The 12362-nt window shown below is 48.3% G+C and overlaps 1 protein-coding gene across 1 annotated transcript in view; it reads left to right on the top strand.

Annotated features, from left to right (window-relative positions):
* Positions 1 to 11403, top strand: part of EGFLAM (EGF like, fibronectin type III and laminin G domains) — a 373971-nt gene extending 362568 nt beyond the window's left edge. The window contains exons 26-28 of the mRNA XM_080803310.1: positions 5337 to 5420; positions 8533 to 8636; positions 9442 to 11403. Coding sequence (XP_080659436.1) covers positions 5337 to 5420; positions 8533 to 8636; positions 9442 to 9596 — 343 coding nt within the window. The 3' untranslated portion in view covers positions 9597 to 11403. The remainder of the gene's footprint in view (positions 1 to 5336; positions 5421 to 8532; positions 8637 to 9441) is intronic.
* The last annotated feature ends 959 nt before the right edge of the window (positions 11404 to 12362 follow it).

The raw sequence follows: 12362 nt of genomic DNA, 5'->3' as shown, positions 1-12362 counted from the left end.
TTGTCAAAAGGATCGCTGAGAAGCAGCTAAAAGATTACCTAGACCACTTCTCCCTACCACGGCAGGTGGGAGCCGGGTTTCCCCAGGGCTTGTGTGATGTGAGAAAGTTTCTTTAGAGACTGTGATTGTACATCCTCATTTGAGGTTAGAAATAATTTGTCTAGACCCATGATTCCCAAAACATGGTCTCTGGACCAGCAGCATTAGTGACACCTGGAAACTTGTAACAACTCTAGGGGTGGGGCCCAGCCATCTGTTTTAACTGTTTCTCCCAGTGACTCTGTGTCCACTAAGGTTTGAAACCCCTGCCTGGTTTCTAGATCGTCTGTCTGCTCTCTATGGGGATAGGAATTTCTCTGGCTTTTCCTTCTTTAATTCCCCCTCTGGTGACCAGCACAAATTCACTAAATGATATGGCATCAGTTGGAATCAAAACAAAGATGACTGACCTGAGGGGGAGATGAAGATTTAATTCTGGGGCTTCTGTGGATCATGCACAGGGATTACTGACAGCCTGAGTAGAATAATGTAAGTCTTTTCCGTTTAAATAAAAGGCATTTTGACAGGAAATGTCGCTTGTGCAACATCACGTTTGCCCCTAAACAGCGGAGCGGGCTGGGGGTTGCGATCCTGTGATGGTCAGGGACTTGTGAGAGAGCGTGTGGTTGAAGGCTCCGGGCTGGCCGGTGGGAGCACTCTCCCCGTCGCGGCTCCTTTCCCCCCCTTGGCCCTGAGGTCAAACACAGAGCTCTTCACACCCCAGTTTCAGGCTGGCTGCCGTGAAGCCATTTTCTTGTGGTTTTCCTGTGGTTAACCTCACCAAGGCCTCAAGTACTTGATTGTGCCCAGAAAGGGGAACTGAAACAGTAGCTCAGCCGTGGGTGGGAGGCCCAGCTTCCCCCGCTTAAACCACCGACCCGGACAGGGGTCAGGCCCGCCCCGCACCTCCCACCGGCTCTGGGCTCTCGCAGCTGGCCAGGCCCTGCTTCCCACACCCCCAGGACACCCTCTGATAGCCCCCCTGCATCGCAGACATTTTTCTTCTGTTACCAGTTCTCCCTCAGGATTCTGCAAATGGGCCTGGTGTGTTTCTTTTAACCTGGAGTGGTGGCTGTGTTCTGTGCGGAGGATGCTGGTTCCCCCCACCACCCCTCCCACCGAGGCAGTTGTCTGTGCCCACCTGTCCCTGGGCCTGGAGCTGCAGTGTCGCTGCCTCTGCTACCTTCCTTCCTCTGAGCGGGCACTTCTCACATCCATTCGCCCAGCGCGGATGTAGGAAGTGTTGCGGGAGGCTGGGCATGGAAATGAATTAGAGTGCTAGCTGGTGGTTTGAAAATGTCAGTGTACAGAGAGTCAGCCGGGAGGGTGAGGGACGTGGCGGGTCTCAGAGGTGGATTCCTGGGACCACCCCAGAGATTCTGATGGTATTAGAATCCGATTGGAAACCATCAGGAACCACACCTAAGAAGCAGGGTCTGAAATGGTCAACCGCCTGGGCTTAGAGTCAGACATGAGCCATTCCCATGGCCTCATGACCTCGGGCAAGTTACCCTGCCTCCCTGTAAAAGCCCGAAGCAAACAGTCATGAGGACTGAATGGGTTAATTCATGGGTAGGGCTTAGTGCAGGGTCTGGCCTATCTCGATGTCGGTGATGCTGATTATTAAAATTGTAATCTTGGAACAAATGTTTTCTGAGTTTCTGTGTACAAGATTTAGTAGAAGAAAAGAAATCAAGGTGTTCGGGCAAGAGTATGGTTTTGAGTGGTTTTTGCTTCATTAGGTTTTATGATTGTGTGTGGGGCATAAAGGCCAGTGAAGGGGTTTGTGAAAACTGTCTGCTGGACCAGCTTTCCCACTATTTCCATGTGACCTTGATAACATTTTCATGCAACAGGGAGAAGGAAGAGATCTGACATTAGCAAAATGCCCAGTGCTGCAGTTCAAAGGGGGTGTGGCTAAGGGGGTGGGGTGGTCACCACAGGGAGGCAGCCACGTGATTTCCAAAAGTCCGCACCTGGTGGCTCTCCCCAGCCCCCACCTCGGTGCTCAGCCTCGTAGCTTCCCGGGCACTGCGAGCTGAGCAGGCAAATTTGGATCAGAATAACCAAGTCCTGCTAACCACATCCACAAGGCGTTGATAGAGAAGCCGACATGCATTCATCTGTGTGTTCATTCATTCATTTGTATGTTTCTGCCTTTTCTTTTTAAACTGAGGTATAACTTCCATGAAGTGCACAAATCTTAGGTGTCCAGCTTGATAACTTTGGAAAATTTTTAAGCATGCAGACACCTGTGAAACCACCACCCAGAACAAGATAGAGAACATTTCCCACACCCCAGCAGGTTCCCCCATGCCATCTCCCAAAGCAGGTAACCACTATTCTTGGTCTTTCAATATTGTAAAAAACAAAAATTAAAACAAAACCAAAGAGATTCTGCAGGGTGACAGGTTGTCTGGGGAAGCAGGAGGCTGGTTGGAAGGTCCAACAGCATGCCTCGGTGTTGGAGAATCAGGCCATTGAGAGGACGCCTGAGTTGCCCCCCCCCCCACCTCACAGTGGGGGCTGGGGTCCTGGATGCTAAGTTCAGTGTTGACTCCCTTGACCGCGTTCTGGCTCTTTGCTTGAACAGGAACATTATCAGTTTGGAGAACAGAAGAACGCCCGTCTTTTGTCCAAACAGCTGAAAGGTTTCCATTCACTGGATTACAATCAGTCTAGTGTCCCTGAGATTATCCCCAAGTCACCTTGATTCTGAGAGCTGGGTGTTCATGACCTTTCTCGTTACATATTTACAGCCTGTTGGTTCACTCTCACACATGACTACTCTTCCAGGAGAGGCTTGATGAGTTTAACTCTTGGTGGCAACTTTCTCCCTACTATTGGTTCCTCCAGACATATTGTCAACCTTGAATATGAGCTGCATTAAGTGTTGTGTTTTGGGGGTGGTGGGGTTACTTGTTTGGCTCTTACTGTGTGCCAGGCTCTTTTATGTAATATTCCCTACAGTCCTTTAGGGAAGGTATTATTACCCCCATTTCACAGATGAGGAAACAGTCTCAGAGTGATCTGGCAAACAGCCAAGTTCACAGAGCAGGTCCTTGTCAAGACCTGGAATCAAGGCGGGCTGGTCCAATCCGAGTACCCACACTCTTTATGTTACCTTGCGCTGCCTTTCATTAATTAAAGCCGCCCCTGGTGATTCAGCTCAGTGTCTGTCAACCGGCTCTCTGCCTTGCTTCATCCTCATTCATTTCTTCAAAGAGTTATTTGGCCATTAAATAATGAAACCTGAAAATCCCACCCCCACGCTGCCTTTTTTTTTTTTTTAAGATTTTATTTATTTATTTATTTATTTATTTGACAGACAGAGATCACAAGCAGGCAGAGAGGCAGGCAGAGACACAGAGAGGGGGAAGCAGGCTCCCCACCGAGCAGAGCCCGATGCAGGGCTCGATCCCAGGACCCCGGGATCATGACCTGAGCCGAAGGCAGAGGCTTAACCCACTGAGCCACCCAGCGCCGCATCCACGCTGCTTCTCACAAGGAGACACTGGATGTGGGAAAATTCATTAGGAAGCCATAAAGTTCTCAGGATCAGAGTGACAGCTGTGTCTCCTGTGTCAGAGTGATAGCTTGTCAGGTCACCCAAATTGCATGCTTGGCTCGGTGTCGACGGGCTGGGGGACTCCTTGGAGCATCTGAGATTACAGAAAGGACCCATCATGCTTTCCGTGGAGAAAGTCAAGTGCTTTCTCTTCTTACTCTGCTCTCAGAGCTCAGTAACTAAACCAGGTTTCCCTTCAACATTCCCGTTTCTTGGCCATTGAAGTCACAGAGAGACATGTCCTCTTATATAAGCTGAGGAGAGAGGTGCCGCGGTGGAACACATTTTCTTTGAAAAGCATGATTGCGTTAGGCTTTATTACATTATCAAGGGGAGGTCTAGGTGGTTGGCTCAGTGCCCAGCCTGGAGTAGTCACTCACGAAATATTTGTTGAATTGAATTAAACTAGAATTATTAAATGAGCAGTGGACTGAGAGGGATATTTCTCTCTGGTAAACAACATGTGCATGTCTTCCAAGACATGCATAGGGCATGAGAGTATCTGGAAACTGAAATAGAAAATACAAAGCTACTGAGTGGGCCTGCTATCCGAGTAAAATGGGGAGGGAGGAGCAGAAAAGATGCCGAATTAAGTCCTATCCATCAGCTTCAGGATTTTAGGCAGATCCTCCTGATATATTCCGGGCTCAGCCCATCTGCCATGTTCTGTTTTGTTTTGTTTTCCAGAAAGTGAAAATGCGTGTATTAGTTTCTGAGCGCTGCCGTAACAAATGACCACAAATTGGGTGACAGTAGATTGAAAACAATAGAAATGTATTCGCTCACAGTTCTGAAAGAGAGAAGTCTGACACATGGGTGTTGGCAGGCTTGGTTCCTTCAGGGGGCTTTGAGGAAGAATGTTCTATCCCTTTCTCCGGGGCAGTGGTGGCTGCTGGCAATTCTGGGTGTTTCTTGGCTCTTAGACGCCCCATTCCAATCTCCGCCTGCATCTTCACGTGGCCTTCTTCCCTGCATGTCTCTGTGTCCAAAAATTTCCCCTTTTATGAGGACATATTGGATTTAAGGCCGCCCTAACCCAGGATGACTTCATCTTAACTAATTACATCTACAAAGACGCTCTTTCTAAATAAGGTCACATTCTGGGGTTTTTGAGGAGACGGTGTTTGACCGAGGACAACACATTACAAATGATGAAGCCCTTCCTGCTCCTGGTTCTGTAGGACTGACACTTCTGTACATGGGGCCACAACAAACCAGCCAACAGACACCTTGAGGACATTGTGCTCGATGAAAGAGGCCATTTACCAAGAGACAAACACTGCATAATTCTACTTACGTGAGGTATCGAGAATAGTCAAAGTCACAGAGACAGAAAGCAGAACGGTGGTTGCCTGAGGCCGAGGAAAGGTGCATGAGGATTTGTAATTTCAGGGCTGTAGAGCTTTAGTTTTGCAAGATAAAACGAGTTTTGGACAACAGTTTGAACATGCTCAACAATACCTAACTGACCCTTGAAAATGGTTCAAGTGGTAAATTTTAATGTTACATGTATTTTACTGCAATTAGACTTTAAAGAAAACATTTTTTTTTTGGATCATTCATGGCCTACCCTGGAAACCAAATGCTTTTTATAACGTTGTTTTGTTTTGTATTAAGGAAAGTACACTCCGAGTTCCAAGGAATTTTTGCAATGAGAATCGTTCGTGGTTGCCTGCCTGTCTGTACTTCACTTGATTCTGTCTGTCTGCTTCTTTTGTCATGCCATTAGCTATAACCTGGGCAGTGGTGTGGCATCAATCATGGTCAATGGCTCCTTCAATGATGGCCGGTGGCACCGCGTCAAGGCTGTCAGGTGAGTCCCCACCACAGGGGGAGACGGAGCCAGAGCTCACCAAGAGGTGGATGTCCTATCCACGTCCCTGTGGCCCCAAAGTCCTGCTCCCCAACCTTGCCTGGCATCCTGCTGCTTCTGTCCCGGGTCATTTGGGCCGCTGTTCCTAACGTCCCCCTTGCTTTTCCCTACACTGACAGGCCAGAGAGCCTGGGCTCCCAAGTCTGTGCTCAACAGAGACCTTCCAGAGAAACAACTTTCTGATGGCTCAACTGGAAGAGTGCCTCGCTTTCTCCAGAGACCTAGGTCTCTAGTGGGATAAGATTTCAGGGCCTGTGGACTTTGAGGAATGCTTCCAATCTCACTGTGTAGGCAACTGCCCACATTTTTTTTTTTTTTTTTTTTTTGACATCACGTTACCCGAGCTTTAGAGGCTGTGTGTGCCCTGCCCCAATTACATATCTACCCCCTCACAGAGGTCACTACCCTGACTTCTGATTAACTTCGGGTGAATCATTCCTTTAAAATTAGTTTTACTACCTCTGTCCATATTCTTAACAGTATATTCTGAGAAACCAAAGAGCAGGCCCAAACTTAGCTCTGTAAGAAAATGTCAGTCGTACCATGTTAGAGGAAGGTTCCAGGAACTGAGCTGAATAGAGTCTGTGGTTCAGGTTCCCTGAGCATTTGCTGTAGCCCTTCCTGGGGGGACCCGCGGGGGAGGTCGTGAGCGAGGCTGGGGAACCATGGGGCTGCCGTGGTCGGTTCCCACCTCAGCTCACGTATAGGCTGTGGTCAGAGTAACCTCACTCTCCTGTCCATCACTTACTACCTTAGAAGTTGTTACCATGTTATTTTCAAACCTAAGATGCCACCAATTATAAGACATAGTAGCCTCATTTCAGAGATATTAAAAAAAATGAAAAATTCTTAGATGAAATAAAGGGGGGGGGAATGGAATTTTTTTGAGTAATGGTGAGGGGGGTGGGAAAGGCAGGTCAGGCAATGCAAGCTGTTGGGGGCATTGCCCATCATGGCATTCAGGTATGAGATTCTAGAAAAGCCTATCAGAAGTGGGGAGGCAGTGTACGGTCTCAAGGGTGAGGCAGAACAGAATTCTTTCTACAGCTCATTACTAGAAGAGTTGCTACCAAGACATGAGGCCTGGCCAGCCAGATTTATATTATTGGGTCTCCCCAAAAAAGGGTAGAGCCAGGAACTTCTGGAAGGTGAATGAGGAGCTAAAAATGGGAAGATTGGTTTTAAAAACTTTACTTAAATTTACCTGAGGAGTTAGAACCCAAGCCCCTTTTCTACCTCATCTAGCTGGCACACTGCCCTTTCCCTACCTGCGGAAAATAATGAAAGGCAGTTCCCTGGAGAAAGAGAAGTAAGGTTCTGAGCTGGTGGCACTAGCCAGCTGTAACTAAATACTAAACACTAAACACTGGGCCACTGTGTGAAGCTGGGGACTGTGTGCAAGCTCACATGTTGAATATTAAGAACCCCATACCCCAAAATTCTGCCCCCAGTGAGATTCCAGAATGCTGGGAGCCGGGCCTATCCCCACAGCAAGGAAAGTAGAAAGTTCACGTGTCCCCCAGGAAAATGGTTGAGCAGATCCCAGCACTATGAAGCCCCACCCAGTCAGCAGCATCCTGCACATAGAGCTTCCAGTCTGCTTTGTAGTACTTTTTTACCTTTTTAAAGATTTTATTTATTTTAGAGACAGAGTGTGCACACAAGTAGGAGGAGGAGCAGAGGTGGGGGGTAGTTAGTCTCAATGGACGCCCCACTGAGTGCAGAGTCTCTAGTGGGGCTTGATTTCACAAGATCAGGACCTGAGCCGAAATCAAGAGTTGGGTGCTTAACCACTGAGCCCCCCAGTGCTTTTTCTCTTCACTTAACTGTGAAGTAGGTGTCAGGAGTCACTAGACATTTGAAAAAGTCTCCAATGTAAAAGACGGATATCAGAACAAGTCAACATAACAAAGCAATTTGATGGAGACAGAGACTTGAATGAAAAAATGATAAAACATATTACTATTATCAGAAAGATAAGAGAGGCTAGTGATCTAAGAAACAAGAGCAGTTTGCTATAAAATAAGGATATTGGAAGATCAGTAATGAACTCCTAAAAAAAAAAAAAAAGTGTGCAGCCTGGGTTGGTACAGTCCCCCAAGAGCTGTACAAACAGAGGTGATTTTTTGAAAAAGGTCCCTGGGACTGGGTAGTTTTGGAAACCAGCTTAGAAAATGGCAAAGCTCTGCCTTTGGCTCAGGTCATGATCCCAGGGTTCTGGGATCGAGCCCCGAATCGGGCTCTCTGCTCAGCAGGGAGCCTGCTTCCCTTCCTCTCCCTCTGCCTACTTGTGATCTCTTTCAAATAAATAAATAAAATCTTTAAAAAAAAGAAAAGAAAAGAAAAGTGGCAAAGCCCTTGTCACATATAAACACTTCCACTCCACTGTCCCCAGAGTCACTTTTGGGTGACTCTCTGGGTTCTTTAGAAACTTCTCAGCCATTCTGTGTCCTCTCCCAGAGTAACACTCTCTACCTACAAAACCTCCTTCATTGGCTTCCCATTTTGCTTAGAGTAGTGTTCGAACTCACCATGTGTCCCCATGTCCCCACCACTGCTCCCCTTACAGTTCTGTTCTTTGGCTCCCTTCAGGAGAAATGCTCTTCACCATCTGCTTCTGGCCACTCTCCTCCCACCTCCAGAGTTCTCTGTGCCCAACCTGCACTAGCCCCATCTTTTCTCTCTTTGGCATCACCACTTCCTGTTTGTGTTACCCTTCTCCTTCACCTGACCTCCCCAGACTTCGAAGCTCACCTCAGACAGAATCTCCTCTGAAGCTTCCCCTGACCCTCTCTCCTTCTCCTGTGTTCCACAGCATCCTGGCATTCCTCTGCTGTGGGGCCGTGACACAGTGTTGTCATGTACAATTTGAATTTTTTTATTTGCCTTGGGAAACCCTAAACTCCTGAGGGCCAGGAATTTTTTTTTTCTTTCATTCTTTATGCCTCCATCATTTAGCCTAGTGCCTGGCACAGAGTAGATGGACTTGAATAGAGTTTTATTAAAGTGAATGAATAATTGAATGAAGCTCCAAAAATGGTGGTTTCTACAGGGATGGCCAATCCGGAAAGATAACCGTGGATGACTATGGGGCCAGAACAGGCAAATCACCCGGCATGATGAGGCAGCTGAACATCAACGGCGCTCTGTATGTGGGTAAGTGACCTCTGACCAAATCTAAATTACACCCTGGTCTCCTTTCTAGGCCACCATTTGTCATGGTAGGGTTCCCCCAAAGAGGTGCATGTCACTGGATCAAACACTTGGAAATTGGGAAGCTTGCCAGATGTTCTGTTCTTCTATTTTCTGAACTTTTGACTCATGGCTGAGGGGGCAGGAAGCACTTGGATGCTTTTGTGCTTTGGACTGGTCCACCAGGAAAACCATGCTTTTCTTGTTTATAGAACGAGAACCTGCCCGATATAGCCCCAAGAATTCCCTCTGAGGAAGGAGGATCCTTCTCGCTCCCTCTCAAAATTAGAATGAGTAGTGCTTCTGTAAATAGTTGAGAAACCGCTACTGCAGACACAGAAACACGAAAATAGATCTCTACCCCAATGATGTTTCCTAAAAGTGAACTTCATTGAAAGCTTTCAGTATCAGTGTGTTTCCTTCGGGCTGAGATGACATCACCTTTAAGCACCTGGTACATTCTGTTGCCGTCACACAACATTTCAAAATTTACCAGGTCCTGTTTGGCTTGACCTGAGTCCATTGGGTCAGCAGCACGTGTGAGGCGGGTATTAATGGCCCCTGGTTGTTTGTCAGGTTGACACAAGTCTGTCTGCTCCTTCAAGGGTTACTGTTAGTTAGACGGATGCTCTGCACTGAGCAGCTGGAGGCGCTCACAGCCCTCACTCATCCTGTCAGCCAAGGGACACCTTGGTCAGTAAACACTCCAGCTCCCTAGCGAGACCTGCTCCCCTCTGGCTCACCCCATCGCCCTCTTGCTTTCTGGCAGGTGGAATGAAGGAAATCGCTCTGCACACTAACAGGCAATACATGCGAGGCCTCGTGGGCTGCATTTCTCATTTCACCCTGTCTACCGATTACCACGTTTCTCTTGTGGAAGACGCCGTGGATGGAAAAAACATCAACACTTGTGGAGCCAAGTAACACCGGCTGGCCTTGCCCAAGGGACACAGCCTTCTGTGCTGAGAATCCCCGGGGCCCTGAGACCCTGCCTGATGCCAGCCACAGCGGCACGGGGACCAGGTGTGTCTCATCAAGGAGAACGTACCCTCTGATGAGAGACTAGAACCAAGACAGGAGTCCCTGTGTGGCCTTTCCCACGGACACTCAGTGGGCCAAACCCAACAGAATCCTCTGTGTAGGAAGCGTCGAACTTTGTCCATTGAATGTGTAGCGGCTGCCAGAGATCACACATCAATGCAAATTCCAGAGCCTTCTGCTGTAGCTCAATGACTGTGTTGTGATTCATGGTGCATAAAAAAAGAAAGAAAAGAAAATAGAGACCCATAGGGCAGTATTAAAATACTTCCCTCCTTTCCTGATTCAGGACACTCTTACTGACAGCAGAATGACTATTTGACCTTGAACTTTGAATTGCTCACCTTAGCCCTCGAATGAGTAGGATTAATCCCTTCCAGTCCTCAGTGGCTGGGTCAGTGTGCTCTGACTATGCCATGAAATTCCGGGAAGAGAGGAGACTAGGCACAGAGTCCCAGTTATAATGCTGCCCTCCACCGAAGTTTACCTTTAGTGGGAAACTCCCTACTTTTTATAATGCAAGTCGAAGAAGATGGGCACCATGATTTTGTAGCTGTCTTTTTGTATGTGTATATTTTTATAGCTGCAGATTATCCACACAGTATACTTTTGCAAGTTTGTGCGGACAACACTGAATTCTTTGCACACTTCCTAAAGATATCCCCCCTGGAGAGACTTGTTTGGGCCCCTCGTGGCATCAGTCAGAGTGGGATGGTAAACTTCCGGAGGCAGCTTGGGGAAGCCGACTCTTCTCTTGTGGTAAATGCAGACGGCTCAAGGAGATGAACATGAAGCTTCCCAAAAAAGCAGATCAGCAGGCACGTGGGTTACAGAGTGGGGGGCCACCATCTTTTTTGCTTTAAGAGAGGGGGAACGTCTATCGTGAACCTAAATAAAGGAGATGAAGAAGGCTAGATCTCATGCGTCCAGTCTTTTATTCATTTGGGGGAGATGTTACTGATGCTTGCAGAAGCCGTGTCCACAGGTGGACACCGATATAGTTAGGAGCTCTAGACACGATCCCTGCGAGTGGAGTCTCACCGTTGGTGGTTCTGAGGCCGTTCTGGGGCAGGGGTGTCCTCAGCGTGGTCTGAGCGTCTGGGCAAGAACCCAGGAAGCGGGCTGCTGGCTCCGAGCCCTCGGCGGTGACCCAGCAGACAGCTGGCTCACTGGCAGGTCCCCAGGATGGGACTTACTAAGGGAAAGGTGAGCTGAACACTGTCCCCGAAGAGGAGGGAAATCAGATCCCAATCACGGAAGAACCTATAATTAGTCCGTCATGACTCAACTCTGGTGTGTGCAGCCTGCGTTCAGCGAAGACTTTGAGTTTTGGGCGAAGCACCGTGCTAAGCACTTTGAGAATTCTGAAAAATGAACAAGTAAACTAGAGACGGGCTGAAACTTGCGCTTCAGCCTTCTACCTCCTGCCTCTGGGACCTCCGGTGACCAGGATCCTCCCTCCTGGAGGAGGAACCACAGCAATGATGGTAATAAGGACGGTGATTGTAACAGCGGCAGTCCTGGTAATTCCTTTGCTCTGTCGGGTGTCAGCTGGGGAGTGCAGTTTGCAGGAAAGCCTCGGGATAAAAAGTGGGGTGTTTGTTGTCTTTTTTGTTTGTTTTGTTATCTAGTTCAGTTAATCGCAGTCTTCCCACTAGCATTCATCTTAGAAAATACAGAATTGTCATATTGTTATATGTATTCCCGTATCCTTCAATCTCTAGCCTACGTGGTGTCCTGAACTCTTCATGGACTTTGATGTCTTTGCACAATTCTTTTGTGCTGTTTCCTCAGCCCTGCATATCACATTCCTTAATCCAACATGTCTGTATTCTCTGTCCCCTTCAGGGCATCGATCAGAAGGTTCAGTGTCAGGATGTCTTAGAAAGCAGGTTTTGCCACCTCCCAAACACCCTCACCTCCACACCTCTTCCTTGGAGGCTGCCAGGATCTGTGCTTCCCAAGATAGAGCGGGGCTGCTTTCGTAGCTCAGTCTGAATCCATTGCCTCCAGCCACCAAAAAAAAAAAAAAAAATTAAAAAACAAAAAAAACCCAAACAAATAAAACGTCGCAATTTTAGCCACATATGCAGCTGAGCCCGAGCCAGGAGAGTTGTGTTGTAGAAGAGCTGCTGTTCCCTGCAGGTGTTGTCTGGACAAAAATGCGATTGACTCAGGAACTGGGACCTGGGTGGGCGGGGGGATGTTGAAGCTGATGAGAATTGTGGGCCACCTTCCCCTGCTGGGTGGGATGCAGAGGGGTGAGGAGGGGTGACCCCATGGTGGGCTGGGGGGCCAGGAAGATCCTGCTGACAAGAGGGCAGCAGAGTATGGTGACCCCAGAGGAGCGGTCACTGGGGGCTCAGAGTCAGAGCACATGGAAAGTACATCCCAGCCAGAAGCAGGGCTCTCTCCCCCTCATGGTGGACAAGACCCAGGAGACCCGGGATGGATTTATAGGGGAGGTGGTTGTGAGGGTACAAATGGCATTCTGAAGTGGAGGACTTGGGCTGGGATTCAGGGGTAGGAGATAGAGCTGAGACGAGCTCGGACTGGCTCTGTGGGTGCTCTGGATCCTGTCTCAGTCTGTTATCTACCGCCACAAAAGCCTCCACGCCACGCATCACAGAACGGCAGGAAGGATGTATTGCT

This window comes from Martes martes (genome assembly GCF_963455335.1).
Source record: "Martes martes genome assembly, chromosome: 5".
NCBI classification, from domain to species: Eukaryota; Metazoa; Chordata; class Mammalia; order Carnivora; family Mustelidae; genus Martes; species Martes martes.
Note: the sequence above shows the minus strand (reverse complement) of the source record. Positions and strands in the feature narration are given on the sequence as shown.